Genomic DNA, 15,196 nt, shown 5'->3' with positions numbered 1-15,196 from the left:
ATAATAATCAGTATATATAATTAACGGTTTTTGAGCAGTACAAATATATACATCAAAATGTTGCAATGCTAAAACAAGCGCGAATAACTCCTCAATGGTCGAGTAATTTCATTGATGGTCGTTAAACTTTTTCGAGAAGTACAAAATAGGATGTTCTTCTCCATCACCATCCTTCTTCTGTAACAGTACAGCACCAACCGCTTCGTCACTGGTGTCCACGGCTAAAGAGATTGGCTTTTCAAAGTTAGGAAACACAAGTACAGGCTGATGGCATAAAATGGCCTTTAACTTCAGAAATGCTTCCTGGCATGCATCTGACCAGATAAATTTTTCTTTCTTTCCAAGTAGTTTTGTTAATGGGAGTGCAATTTCTGTAAAGTTTTTCCAAAATCTACGATAGTAGCCAATCATACCTAGAAATCTCCGAAGAGCTTTCTTATTACCAGGGATAGGGAACACAGTGATAGCCAATACTTTTGCTCCAACCAGTGCCACCTGTCCCTGTCCTACCACATAACCCAGATAAATTACAATGGCATGTCCAAAGTCACTCTTGTGCAAATTCACTGTGAGTTGTGCCTCCACCAGTGTCTGAAATAACTGCTCTAATTCAAGCATTTGTTCTTCCCATTTATCCGTACTAATTACTAACCCTTGAATTACTGCATTAATCATTCTCTGAAATGTGCCAGGTGCATTTTTCATCCCAAAAGGCATAACATTATACACATACAATCCCGAAGATGTAACAAATGCAGAAATCTCCCTGCCTCTCTTTGTCAAAGGAACACACCAGTATCCTTTTAAGAGATCAATCTTTGTAAGAAATTTAGCCTTCCCCACCTTATCTATACAATCATCTATTCTGAGAATAGGAAACGCATCAGTCTTTATCACCATGTTTACTTTTCGATAATCTGTACAAAACCTAATTGAGCCATCTGGCTTAGGCACCAGAGCATAGGGTGAACTCCAATTTGAACTTGATTTTCGGATGATGTGTCATTTTTGAGCATATAATCCACCTCTTGATCCAACAATCTGCTCTTTTCCTGATTAACTCAGTAAGGATGCTGCTTAATAGGCTTAGCATCACTGACCTCCACATCATGACAAGCCACAGTAGTTCTTCTTGGAACATCTGGGAATATATCCTTAAATTTCATAAGTAATGTCTTCATTTCTTCCCTTTCTGATTTAGTCAAATGCATTAACGGTGTTTAAGTTTTGCAAAACTATAGAATTTTCCAGCCCAGGGCTTATCACTTTTTGTGCTCCATGACCTTCCACGAAACTTATCTCCTCTTTACTTTCCTCTATAACAAGCACCTTGGTTGGAATCCTAGTCTCCTCCTCAGTCATGTTCTCAAAGTAAGGTTTAAGCATGTTCACGTGACAGACCTGTGTCTTTCTTCGACGATCAGGCGTCTCAGTGACATAGGTGACCTGGATAATTTTTGATTTCACCTTATATGGTCCTGAAACTTGAGCTGTCAAAGGGTTTGACTGCATTGGAAACAAAACCAATACTTTGTCGCCATGTTTAATGTCCCTAATTTTTGCTTTTTGATCATACCGAATTTTCATTTTTCCCTGAGCAGTTTTAAAAATTTTCCTTGCCATCTCGCAAGTCTGATGTAATCTGTTTTTAAATTTGAAAACATGATCCAACAGATTTGATTGTATATCATTATGTATCCACTGTTCCTTCAACAATAGTAATGGACCCCTGACCTCATGACCAAACACCAACTCAAATGGACTAAAGCCAAGAGACTCCTGAATTGCCTCTCTAACAGCAAACAATAACAAATGGATTCCTTCATCCCAATCCTTATTATTTTCCACACAATAAGCCCTCATCATATTTTTCACAGTTAAATGGAACCTTTCCAAGGCCCCTTGACTTTCAGGATGATAGGCAGATGACACAATTTGATGGGGTCCCAATTCATACACCACCTGTCGAAATATTCTAGACATAAAATTACTCCCTTGGTCCGATTGAATTTCCCTTGGTAGGCCAAATGGTGTGAAAATTTTTAGTATAGCCTTCACAATCATCTTTGCTTTAATGTTGTTGAAGCTGTGCACGTGTTAACAAATATTCATTTCATGCTTTTGTTTTTGGCAATGGGCCAACACAATCCACTATCACTTTTGAGAAGGGCTCCCCGAAAGCAGGGATGGGTTTTAAAGGTGCCACCGGTAGTCCTTGATTCGGCTTGCCCACCAGTTGACAAGTGTGACAGGTTCTACAAAAGTTCACAACATCCTTTCTTAATTTCGGCCAATAAAACTGTTTCCTTATCTTTTCTACCGTCTTCTTCACTCCAAGATGACCTCCTAAATCTGTACTATGAGCCGACTTTAATATTTCATTCCTGTAAGTTTTGGCAATTACAACTTGCCTTACTACCGCCTAGTTTTCACTGGCAGGTATCACTTGTGGTCTCCACTTTCTCATCAATATTCCATCTTGAACAAAGCAACCTACTGGCACAGTTCCAATTTCCTAGTTAGACAGAATCTTATCTCTTATCCCAGCAAGATCAGGATCATGCTTTTTTCTGGCTATTAATTCTTCTCTTGACAACAGCAAAGCTGGATCCTTAGGTTTGTCCTCAATGCTTGCCTCCACGACAGGATCATCACAGACTTTCTCTACCTCTACCTTTTTTCTCGTCATGGTTCTAGTAATGGCACACGCAGGGTAGATTTCCAAATCCTTTTCAGACTAATAAACCAATGGCTTACTTGTGAGTTTCACCTCAGGTATGACTTTACCCTCTGCTACAACATTTCCTAACAAAAGGAAACTCCATCCACCAGCAAACTTGATCTTCTCCCTATATTAACTGGGCCATTAACTAAGTCTGATTTTATCACTGTTCTATGCCAAGGTATAGGCTCTGCTTCACCACCAATGCGTTTAATTAAATTCACATCTCCAGTATCGGTCTCCTCACCAAAATTCAAAATGTTGCTTAATACAAGTGATTGGGCTGCTCCAGTATCCCGCAGGATTTTAACTGGCACTTGATTGGATCCTTCTTTAACCGAAATGAAACTTTCAGTCACGAATAGTTTAAAAATATCCCTAACTTTCTCACTCTGAACTCAGGCAGTTGGTATCATCCCTTTCTCTTTCTTCCTTTTCAGTAGAGGACAATTTGCTATTATGTTCCCTACCTTCTTACAATAGTGGCAAATAACACTCAAATGTTTCCTTCACCCATTTTTCTTCCTCTCTGCCTTTAACCTCACTTCTACTCTACTTGGATTATCAGCAGTATTCCTTTGGTGAGCACTTAGGCTTGTGGGTTAAAGCATATTCCTCTGCGAATTTAGCCAATTCTTGCCAAGTTTTTATATTGTTCTCTGCCAAGTACACTTGAATATCGTCAGGAAACAAATTTTTAATCTCAATCAGAATGATTTCCCTCAATAAATCAAAGTTATTTTCTACTTTCATTGTGGCACACAGCCTTCCTATAAGTATAATCCAGGTAAAATTGGGTTGCTTTTTAAACTCCTGAACTTTTGTCTATAAGCCTTTGAGACTAGTTCATAAGATCGGAGTATAGCCTGCTTTACAAATTCATAATCAGCTGCTTGTTGTACCATGAGACATGAATACACCTGTTGGGCTTTCCCTTTAAGAACACTTTGTAGCAGGAGTGACCACTGGTCTGGTGGCCATTTTAAATTTACTGCTACTTTCTCAAAATGCTGAAAATACTGGTCTATTTCAGCTTCCTCAAATGGAGGAATTAACCTCACTTCTCTACTGACCAGAAACCTCTTCTCCTGACCAGCACGTGGGTTTTGGGCTTCTCCCTCTCCATGCGTTAGGGTCAGCTTTAATTTAGCTAGTTCTAGCTCATGCTAGTTCTAGTTCTTTCTCTCTCTCCTCCATTTCTGCCTGCCTCCTGTTCGGGATTCCCTTCTGCCTCTCTTTTTTTCCTCTCTCTCTTCCCTTTCTGTCTGCCTTACTGCTTCCCGTTCAGCTTTCCTTTCTGCGTTTCTTTTTTCCTCTATCTCTAGTTTTCTCAAAGCCAACTTTACTTCCTCTGAAGTTTTCTCCTTTGGAAACTGCTTCTTCAAATGCCCTCTTTCCTACATAGAGCTTAACAATCTTTTGGGCAATTTCCTTTTTTTTCCATCCCAGTTCTAACTGTAAGAAGTTTTAACTTGCAACTAAAACCAACTGAAAAACCTCACAAAGATAAGCATATACAGAGCCGTTGTCATACCCACACTCCTGTTCGGCTCCAAATCATGGGTCCTCTACCGGCATCACCTACGGCTTTCACCAGCGTTGTCTCCGCTCCATCCTCAACATTCATTGGAGCGCCTTCATCCCTAACATCGAAGTACTCGAGATGGCAGAGGCCGACAGCATCGAGTCCACGCTGCTGAAGATCCAACTGCGCTGGGTGGGTCACGTCTCCAGAATGGAGGACCATCGCCTTCCCAAGATCGTGTTATATGGCGAGCTCTCCACTGGCCACCGTGACAGAGGTGCACCAAAGAAGAGGTACAAGGACTGCCTAAAGAAATCTCTTGGTGCCTGCCACATTGACCACCGCCAGTGGGCTGATATCGCCTCAAACCGTGCATCTTGGTGCCTCACAGTTCGGCGGGCAGCAACCTCCTTTGAAGAAAACCGCAGAGCCCACCTCACTGACAAAAGACAAAGGAGGAAAAACCCAACACCCAACCCCAACCAACCAATTTTCCGCTGCAACTGCTGCAACCGTGTCTGCCTGTCCCGCATAGGACTTGTCAGCCACAATCGAGCCTGCAGCTGACGTGGACATTACCCATCCATTAATCTTCGTCCGCGAAGCCAACCCAAAGGAAAACCATCAGTTCTGACTTTTTAGCCATTTTTAAATTAACCACTGAAGGGTTCGCGATGAACTGGTCAATATTCATAGTTGCTGATATTTCTACTGGTGACTTCTACACTCACCGTTTATTTTTAATTTCAAGCTGGAACTTGAGTCAAACTCAGACGACTGATAACTAAGCACAAGCCAATCACCCCTAAAGCTTCCAAATTGGTTTGATCCTGGACGAATTCCCCAAATTATGTTACAAGATCAAACCAGCAACCACAAAGAAGGCCTATCACACAGGGGTAAAGATGAACAATTACTTTATTAACAAAAATTCTCCTTGAAACTTTAATTCAAAATCCCCCCTTTTATAACAATGCCCACTGGTTACTATGCAAATCTCTATAACAGTGTAAAATTAATAAATTCCCCAGCCTAAATATAACATTTGTAATTAAAGTTATATTTCCAACCAATCCACAGAAAAACTTAGACACAAAACAAACATGAAACACACAAAACTTCGATCTCAACCGAAGCAAAGATCATAAACAAAATTCAGTTTGTTTGGTAAACTGAAGCCAAAAGATCTTTGTGAGAGAGCGAGGAAGAGAGAGAGAGCGAGTGTGAGGAAGAGGAAGAGAGAGGGAGAGAGAGAGAGAGAGAGAACAAAATTCGAAGTTGTCTTTGTGTTGCTGCAGAGAGAAGAACAATGACTTGGTCCGGATCCTTCCGGCTGCCTTCGGAATGTTCATCCCTTTTAAAATGCCCAACATTCTAAACTTTCCTCCAGACCATAACGCATGCTCTGGGCCTCCTCCCACTCCACAGCACCACCCAGTGGTGGTTTATCGTCCAAGTCCAGAAATTTTTAGATCATCTTCTGCACATGCCCAGTCCATCTCCCACTCTCTCAGCAGTCCACCTTCACCGTGGCTCTCTAAGACAAACTGTCATTTTTTAACATAAAACCATACAACACATAGGCCAATACACAACACAAAACTCTGCAACAATACTAAAATAAGATGAATTCCCCAATTCCCTTATACTGATAATTTGTGTACTGTTTGTTATGGCAGGTCTCGTTTGATCCCAGTGTTACATTAGGAGGTTGAACCTGTGATATTGTCGATTTGTGGCATTGAGGATTTGCAATACCATGCCAAAATGTTAAGTGAAGCAGTTTGAATAATGTAAACATAGAAACATAGAAGATAGGAGCAGGAGTAGGTCATTCGACCCTTCGAGCCTGCTCCGCCATTCAACGAGATCATGGCTGATCTTAAAGTTCAGTACCCCGTCCCCGCCTTCTCTCCGTAACCTTTAATACCCTTATACTGAAGAAATAGATCTAATTCCCTCTTAAATATATTTAATGAACCTGCCTCTACTGCCCTCTGAGGCAATGAATTCCACAGATTCACCACCCTCTGGGTAAAGAAATTCCTCCTCATCTCGGTCCTAAATGGTTTGCCTATTATCCTCAAACCATGGCCCTGGGTTCTGGATTCATTCTATATAATGTAGTTTCTCAATTTGTAAGATTTATTTACAAATGTTTGTGATAATGCCCTTAACTCTTCAATTTATCAATCTATTTTCATTGTAATGAGTAGCACACTTCTCATCATTAATTTCCCAATCTTTTCGATATATAACACTTCACTTAATGAAACAATTTAATAAATAAACTATCCTGGTATGGATTATTTAAAAAAAGAGCAATATAAATGTTTGAAGGGAAAATGAAGGTGAAGGGTTGAGAATTGCAACTCTTTCTGGTTTTTTTTTCATTCAACAATAAGCAGAGTGTATGTGGTTTGATTCTGAGTCAAGGACATGTAGCTTGTATCATTGAATTGAAACACTCCTTTAATAGCGTGTTTTATTGATACATGTAGCTTGTATCATTGAATTGAAACACTCCTTTAATAGCGTGTATTATTGATACATGTCGCTTGTATCATTGAATTGAAACACTCCTTTAATAGCGTGTATTATTGATACATGTCGCTTGTATCATTGAATTGAAACACTCCTTTAATAGCGTGTTTTATTGATACATGTAGCTTGTATCATTGAATTGAAACACTCCTTTAATAGCGTGTATTATTGATACATGTCGCTTGTATCATTGAATTGAAACACTCCTTTAATAGCGTGTATTATTGATACATGTCGCTTGTATCATTGAATTGAAACACTCCTTTAATAGCGTGTTTTATTGATACATGTAGCTTGTATCATTGAATTGAAACACTCCTTTAATAGCGTGTTTTATTGATACATGTCGCTTGTATCATTGAATTGAAACACTCCTTTAATAGCGTGTTTTATTGATACATGTCGCTTGTATCATTGAATTGAAACACTCCTTTAATAGCGTGTATTATTGATACATGTCGCTTGTATCATTGAATTGAAACACTCCTTTAATAGCGTGTATTATTTTTGAAGGAGTTCAGAACACAAATTGTGTAAAGTAGAATCTTTTCAGATATATGTAATACTGCTATGATAGCTTTGTATGAAGAAAGGACTCTCCTTGGAAATGACTGGCATGTGGGTGTTTCCAAATGTGAGAGTGATGGAACAATTTAAAAAAAAGTGGTGGGCTTCTACCATGAAATGAAGAAAGGAAGTTAATACAATTAATTGGTTTTGGTTAGATTTTTATTTAAAAAGCAGAAAAATGTATATCTGGTATTTAATATCCAGGAAGACCAAAAGGAATGACAGATTGTATTTACCTAATAAAAGGGGACGAGGGTAAGAAGAATAAATAGATGTCATGCTCTCACAGAAATGGAAACCAAAATATAAATTCCAGGTGACTTTTGATCAGATAGTTGAACTCAAGGCTGAAAGTTAGAAAGTATCTAAAATTATCCCTTTATTAGGAAATGTACCCAAAATTGTATACAGACAGGAGGCATGCCAAGTGAAAGGATATCCTAGTTTTGTTTGGACAAATTTAGCAGGCAATAGTTGAAGTGGGTTAGACTTCAATCATTTGCAGAAAAGGTTAGTTGAATGTTTGAAGGAAATGGGAATCATCAGCTGGGACAGAGCTTATTTTAAATCAATTTCGGTGTGTAGATTTCCAGTTCTGGAGAAAATCTAAGAATATGTTTCAGTGTCAAGCTCGATTAGATTAAATCCTCACACATCATGTTGGAGGATTTGACCCATGGGTCCATGCTGACTCACAGAGGAGCCCTCTCCTTCCTTCCAGTGCCAGTGGGTGTCGCGCTGCGCACTGACTCTGCACAGACAGCACCCAATTCAATTCGCACTGGAGACTGCAGATGGCTGGAATCTTGTTGCTCCAGCTCCCAGCTGAACCTGCTTCCTCGTGACGTGAGGAGCAGCAGTTCACAGCTCATTTTGGAATGCCGTTACAATTTTTGAGAAAGTTTGGAGAAATATAAAGGTTATGAAATTCAAATAACATGGAAATGGAACCAGTAATTAATTACTGAAGACAAGCCTCACTAAATAGCTCAAAGAAAATGTTCTGTTTTTGTAGGGAGATTATGACAACTTTGAAAAGCAGATCGATAGGGTTGGTGTGCAAAGGGGGAAATTCCTGAACATTTTCTGTCGTCTCTCTCTCTCAATTCTCTGCCGAGACAAGCAGATGAATGATTTAACATTTAATCTGTCTGTCATTTCTTTCAGTTCTGGTGTTGTGTGGGAAATGAAGCGCAAGCAACGCTGGAAGCCATTTAGTCAAAAGTACATCAATCTTTTGGAACAGGCCTATCAGAAACATGTGATGTCAAAGACTGTAGAGCACTGGATGAAGCTGAACAGTAACTTGGAGGTATCATAAAAGTTCTGGTTCAGTTGAGGTGGCTTCATTGAGTATGCCAACTCACAACAGTAGAAGTTAAAGATTCAATTTATTGTCACGTTCATGAGTTGGACAAAAATCTATCCTCTGCAAAGAGAGATTAAAACAAGATTTCTTCAGAGACACTGAATGTCCATGGACCCCACCACCTCCTGCGCCCTGTAGCCTCCTTTGCCGCCTGTGTCCCAGTGATGAACTTAAGCATGAGTCCCCTTATCCAGATCGCATCTTATTGACCTCGGGTCCCCTTCTCTGCTCTCAACCTGTGGGAATTCTGAGACAAACGGATTTTGAAAAAATACTCCATGGTATTTAATCAGATGTAGAAGTGCAGGATAATGTTAGCTTGTTAATGTCATGCCATTTCAGCTTTGATGCAAACTTACCATTTTTAAATTTTAGGTTAATTTTCATAGGATGGAAACAAGGTTGCCTCAGCAAATGAGCATCAGACGAAATTTTTTATCAGGAATTCATGTTGAATATAAACAGTCTGCTCATCACAGGAGCTTACGTGCCCAGTTATACTGGCTGCAGGTAAAGTTTAAGTTTGCTTCATGGAGTTACTTTGGAGGCTTTGTTTGTGTAGATTTGTTTGCCTTTGGGATTTAGAATTACTTTTCTATCTGATATCGTGTAGCAGGTCTGGTCAGCGGTATACCAAATTCGTGAAAAGGTGTCATGACGTTAAATATGTCCGCGATTAAAGTGGCAATATAATACTTCATCACTAGAGTTGTACTTGTTTGAAGACATGTTAATTTGTGTGAAACACAATAGGCTGCAGATGCTGTGATTGTGGTAAACACAGCGAAATGCTGGAGCAACTCAGCTGGTCTTTTCAGCATCTATAGGAGACAAAGATCTATTGTCGATGTTTCGGGCCCGAGCCCTTCTTCAAGGAAAAATCAGAAAAGGCAGGAGCAGGATGTATCAGAAAGTCTCAGAATTCAAACAACGGGAGAAGAATCCAGACCAACAAAAGGTGTTATTTGAATGTGATAAAGGACTAGGTAGAATTTATTACGTCTGTGTGAAAGGAGACAGGAAAAGGAAAGACAACAGGGGAAGAAAGAGGTCGGGGGGGGTGGGGTGGGGGGAGGTGTTTAACGAAAGCCACAGAAGTCAATATTAATGGCATCCAGTTGGAGAGTGCCCAATCAGTAAATGAGGTGCTGTTTCTCCAAATTACAGGTAGTCTTAAGTCTGGCAGTGCGTGAGACTATGAAAAGACATGTTAGCAAGGGAATGGGATGGAGACCACCTGTAAATTAGAGGAACAACACCTCATTTTCCACTGGGCACTCGCCAACCGGCATTAATATCGACTTCTCTGGCATTTATTTTTAAAAAACCCATCCCCTTCTTTCCCCGTCATCTCTCCATTCTCTGTCTCCTTTCCCTGTCTCCTTTCTACCTAGACCCTGATCACATCCAATTAACATTTTTTGTTGGACTGGATTCTTTCCCCATTGTTTGAATTCTGAGATTTTAGCCACTTTCAGGTGCATTCTCTGCCAAGAATGCACCTGCAGAAGCGGATTCGGTGTGTGGGATGGTCGTTCAGGTGGCAGCGCTGAAAGCACAGCGCTGGCCCCCTGAAAGTATCAGAATGCAAGCAACGGGAGAAGAATCCAGACCAGCAAAAGGTGTTAATTGGATGTGATAAGGGACAAGGTAGAATTTATTACATCTGTGTGAAAGGAGACAGGAAAAGGAAAGACAACAGGGGAAGAAAGAGGTCGGAGGGGGGGGTGGGGTGCAAGGGAGGTGCCTCGGAGTGGCATCCCTTTGGGATGTCAGGGTTGGGGCGGCCGGTGCGGGCTGTCCCCACACTGATCCCACTACCCTTTATCAGTCCCCATACTGTTCTCACTGGCCCACGCTCTCCCCTTAGGCCTGTGTCAATCCCCACACTGATCGCACTTCCCCACTCTCTCCCCATAGACCGTGTCGGTCCCCACACTCATCCCACTGTTCTGCACTCTCCCCATAGCCCCATGTTGGTCCCCATACTGATCCCAATGCTCTGCTTTCTTCCCATAGCCCCATGTCGGTCCCCACACCGATCCCACTGCTCTGCTCTCTCCCCATAGCCCCATGTCGGTCCCCACACTGATCCCAATGCTCTGTTCTCTCCCCATAGCCCCATGGCGGACCCCACACTGATCCCACTGTTCTGCTCTCTCCCCATAGCCCCATGTTGGTCCCCACACTGATCCCACTGCTCTGCTCTCTCCCCATAGCCCCATGTTGGTCCCCACACTAATCCTACTGTTCTGCTCTCTCCCCAATGCCCCATGCTGGTCCCCACACTGATCCCACTGCTCTGCTCTCTTCCCATAGCCCCATGTTGGTCCCCACACCGATCCCACTGCTCTGCTCTCTTCCCATAGCCCCATGTTGGCCCCCACACTGATCCCACTGCTCTGCTCTCTCCCCATAGCCACATGTTGGTCCCCACACTGATCCCACTGTTTTGCTCTCTCCCCATAGCCCCATGTTGGTCCCCATACTGATTCCACTGCTCTGCTCTCTTCCCATAGCCCCATGTTGGTCCCCACACTGATCCCACTGCTCTGCTCTCTTCGCATAGCCCCGTGTCGGTCCCCACACCGATCCCACTGCTCTGCTCTCTCCCCATAGCCCCATGTCGGTACCCACACTGATCCCACTGCTCTGCTCTCTCCCCATAGCCCCATGTCGGTCCTCACACTGATCCCACTGCTCTGCCCTAGCATCCCGCGCCGACCGCCCCTGCGCTGGCCGCTCCAGTCCTGATGTCCCGCGCCGGCCATCCAAGCCTTGACATCCCACGCCGGTAGGCAGGGGCAGCGGGAAGGGGGGCCTGTCAGGCACTCACCAGCTGATTGTCATCCCCTTAGCAGCTGCATTCTGGTGCCTGGGGAGGGCACAAGTGCTCTAGCGATTATCCCTCCCGGATAATCCCTCCTGCGATTATTCCTCCTGCGCTTTCAGGTGGCCTCCCATCAGCTGCATGGGGTATGATATGCGACTTTACATCGGGGGATTTTGGCCATCTGAAAATGCCTCTTCCTATATATCCTGCTTCTGCCTTTTCTGTTGTTTCCTTGAAGAAGGGGTCAAGCCCGAATTGTCGGCAATGTCTCTCTGTCTCCAGCATTTCAGTGTGTTTACATGTTGATTTGTGTTTTTTAAGAATTCTGCTCAGATGATCATTTGTTATTGATTGTTTGTAATTTAATATTGTACACAAGATCCAGTAAGGCCAATGGATCTGCAGTTGCCCAAAGCTCTTTGTGAATTACATAATAACCTGTTTGCAATCTACTGCTTCTTTGCTCACTGTCCAGTAACTCCATCAAGAAAATGCATAATCCCTGATAAATTACATCCCTGAGACAGAAGCTGTTGGGTTCAGGAAACAGTGCAGAGTATCCTATCCAATATTTATCATGCAGGAAAGGTATCAATCAGACTGGAAGAGTGCAGAGGAAATTTACAAGGATGTTGCTGGGACTTGAAAAATAGAGTTACAGGGAAAGGTTAAACAGGTTAGAACTTTATTCCTTAGACCACTGAAGAATGAATGGAGATTTGATAGAGGTTTACAAAATCGAGATGGGTTTAGATAAAATGCAAGCAGGCTTTTTCCACTGAGGTTTGGTGAGATAAAAAGTAGAGGGCACAGATTAAGGGTGAAAGGGGACAAGGGGGAAACTGGGAAATTCTTCACACAGAGCAAGTTGAATCGGTGAATGCGGATGAGAGGAGCATGGAGGGATATGGACTGGGGTGCAAGTCGGTGGGCTTTGGTAGAATAATAGTTCGGCCCAGACTAGAAAGGCCAAAAAACCTGTTTTTTTAGAATACTTCAAACATATTCCACCTTAGATTTTCCAACATCTGAAGATGTGTTTTATGGCATAGGTGCTCTGTGGTTAGTTAAGGTGGAATGTGAGTGGGGAAAAAAGGTTGAGAGCTACTGGTATAACTGATGTGAATTTTTGAGGCAGGGAGCACAGGTAGCACTTTACCGTTTGGTGTTGCAGGTCGCCAGGACCACCACATCTGTGCACCCTGAAGATGCACTGTGGCTTATCGCTTTTACCCGGAGAGCTACATTTCCTCTCTTACAGTGATTCTCAATGTTTTTCTTCCCACTCACATACCACCTTAATTCGTTACTAACACATCTTCAGATGTTGGAAATCTAAGGTGGAATATGTTAGAAGTATTCAGCATCTTTTCGAAGAAAAAAAGATTTAATATTTTCAGGTGAAGATCCTTCATTGGGACCATTGAACATAAGTGGCCCTAAGAACACTGGAGAAAAACGACTCTTTTACGTTCGTCTGTTGTAATTGTCTTTCTGTTGCAGATCGACAATCAGCTAGCTGGAGCAATATTCCCGACTGCATTCTATCCTGTACTCCCTCCCAAGTCCATTGCACTGGATTCAGGTGAGCGCAATCCAGTTCAGCGTGTTTTATCCAGAGGTAATGTTATAAATGTTTATGCTCTGCGTGTGCTTTTTTCAGAACCAAAACCATTTGTGGACGCAAGTATTATCACAAGATTTAATGAACATAGTCAAGTGACGCAGTTCAAGTGAGTCGAGTTGCTCAGTTTGATGATGTTGTACTGGTTTTAAACATTATTTAGATAATCTTCACTTATAGTAATCCTACATTCTATGAGAATCTGGATTGAGATAGTTCAGTTTACAGACAATGGGGCCAAATAGAACTGGCCAAGCCAATGTACTCTCCACTTCAAATGGGGTCTGATTGAAATGTGCTTCAAGGCTGTAGCCCAACGTTTCCATCGTGATGTTTATGCCTTGGATTCATTGCTGACATGTTTCTGAAGGGCCTGATGCTTATTAAGAGCCTTGTTACTGAGATTAAGGTGGTCTGGTTAGATACGTCTGTTACTTCCGTGTGACGACAATAAAAATGCTGGATCCCTCCTGTGCTCTTGCATTGTGTTGTTGCATGTCCTCCTCCACTGCCTGTCAATGCCCAGAATTAGCCAGTAGCCTTTCTTCTAATGTTCACATTTGTTGTTAATTCTAAACGGCTGCTATTGCCAAATCGTCGTCTTCCACTTATGCTCATAAGGCCCCACAGCCACATTTCAAGGCATTCGACGTCGCCAACTGAGTGGTTGAAATTTTCCTCCAAGTGCTCAATTGAAACCTAGATGCCAGTTCCTGCCCCTTTGATCTTTGTGACTTTGCCATAATTCTGCCCCTCTTCCTGGCAACTTTCTGAAATTGGACAAGGTTCTGTGGGATAATGCTGGAAGCATTCGGCAGATGGGCAGCAGTGTGAACATTTCCAGCCCGAAGCTCTTCATCCTGTTAATCCTTTGTGCCACGTTGAAATCTTGCTTTGTGCTGAAATAAACATCTTGAAAAATCGTTTGGATTTTTTTTTCAAAACTAAGTTTCAACCTTTGTTCACTTTATTTAAACTTTCAGGTACTTCATGGTCTTAATTCAGGAAATGGCTGTGAAGATCGATCAAGGGTTTCTCAGCGCCATTATCGCACTGTTTACTCCAGCTGCAGATCTTGCAGAGACACAGAAGGTGACCCAAGTACAATGCATGTTCAATGTTTATCACTCCTATTGCGCACATTAAACAGCTGTTTTATGATTTAAAATTTTTAACTTGGTAAAATTGCCTTTTCTGTTGTTAGTAAGATCACAAAAATGTTTGAAGAACCCAGCAGGTCACTCAGCATCCATGGGAGGTAAAGATGTATAATCGACGTTTTGGGCCTTGGGCGTTCTTCAAGGTTTAAGGTTCCCATTAGAGCAATTTAATGAGGTGAAAGGTGTTCCAACTAATTATGAATAAAACTTACTTAACCTGTGCTCGCTTCGGCAGCACATATACCAAAATTGGAACGATACAAAGAAGATTAGCATGGCCCCTGCGCAAGGATGACAGGCAAATTCGTGAAGCGTTCCGTATTTTTAAAAATAAATAAATGCAATTTTTAAAACTTACTCGACCTCCTTGAGATCATAGATTTCCACCTGAATCTGTTGGTGCAATGGTGATTTTATTAGTAGGTCGACAAAAAAAATACCTTGACCAGCTTTTTGCAAACGTAGGTCAACAAAGATGCATGCACTGGGGTTGATGGATACAATGCTCTTTCTCCTAAGTGTTGAGCTAGGTTTGCTCGTAAGGCAGAGAACTTTGAATAGTAGAACATTAGAGCACTGAAACAGGCCTTTGATCCATTTATTCTGCCTTGTCCCATTGACCTGCAACTGGTTCATAGCCTCCATACCCCTCCCATCCATGTACCTTTCTGATCTCTTTAATATCGAAAACAAAGCTAGTTCCACACTTTAACCACCCTCCGAGTGAAGAAGTTCCTCCTCCCCTCCTCCACCTATCATCTACTGCCTTTGCCACCCCTCCCACCTCCCCCCACCCTTTTGTTCGGATGCCTGTCGACATTCTTGACGAAAGGGCTCAAGCCCAAAACG

General features: G+C 42.2%; 1 protein-coding gene and 1 non-coding gene across 7 annotated transcripts in view; both read left to right on the top strand.

The window, feature by feature from the left end:
* Positions 1-15,196, top strand: part of vps13c (vacuolar protein sorting 13 homolog C) — a 425,868-nt gene that overhangs the window by 310,723 nt on the left and 99,949 nt on the right. For 5 of the 6 annotated variants that reach the window (XR_011346402.1, XM_069902927.1, XM_069902926.1 and 2 more), the window contains 5 exons: positions 8,529-8,673; positions 9,106-9,240; positions 13,067-13,148; positions 13,227-13,296; positions 14,171-14,279. Coding sequence is in view for 5 of the 6 variants with exons in the window: in XM_069902927.1 (XP_069759028.1) it covers positions 8,529-8,673; positions 9,106-9,240; positions 13,067-13,148; positions 13,227-13,296; positions 14,171-14,279 (541 nt within the window). In the remaining variant the exon portion in view is untranslated. Of the gene's footprint in view, positions 1-8,528; positions 8,674-9,105; positions 9,241-13,066; positions 13,149-13,226; positions 13,297-14,170; positions 14,280-15,196 lie in introns of those variants that run through there. The other variant, XM_069902929.1, reaches the window with a different exon arrangement.
* Positions 14,567-14,673, top strand: LOC138746396 (U6 spliceosomal RNA). The gene has a single exon (XR_011346935.1). It is a non-coding gene; the product is annotated as a U6 spliceosomal RNA (small nuclear RNA).

Source organism: Narcine bancroftii, chromosome 11 (assembly GCF_036971445.1).
Source record: "Narcine bancroftii isolate sNarBan1 chromosome 11, sNarBan1.hap1, whole genome shotgun sequence".
In the NCBI taxonomy this organism is placed as follows: domain Eukaryota; kingdom Metazoa; phylum Chordata; class Chondrichthyes; order Torpediniformes; family Narcinidae; genus Narcine; species Narcine bancroftii.
This window is presented reverse-complemented; position numbering and strand designations above follow the sequence as displayed.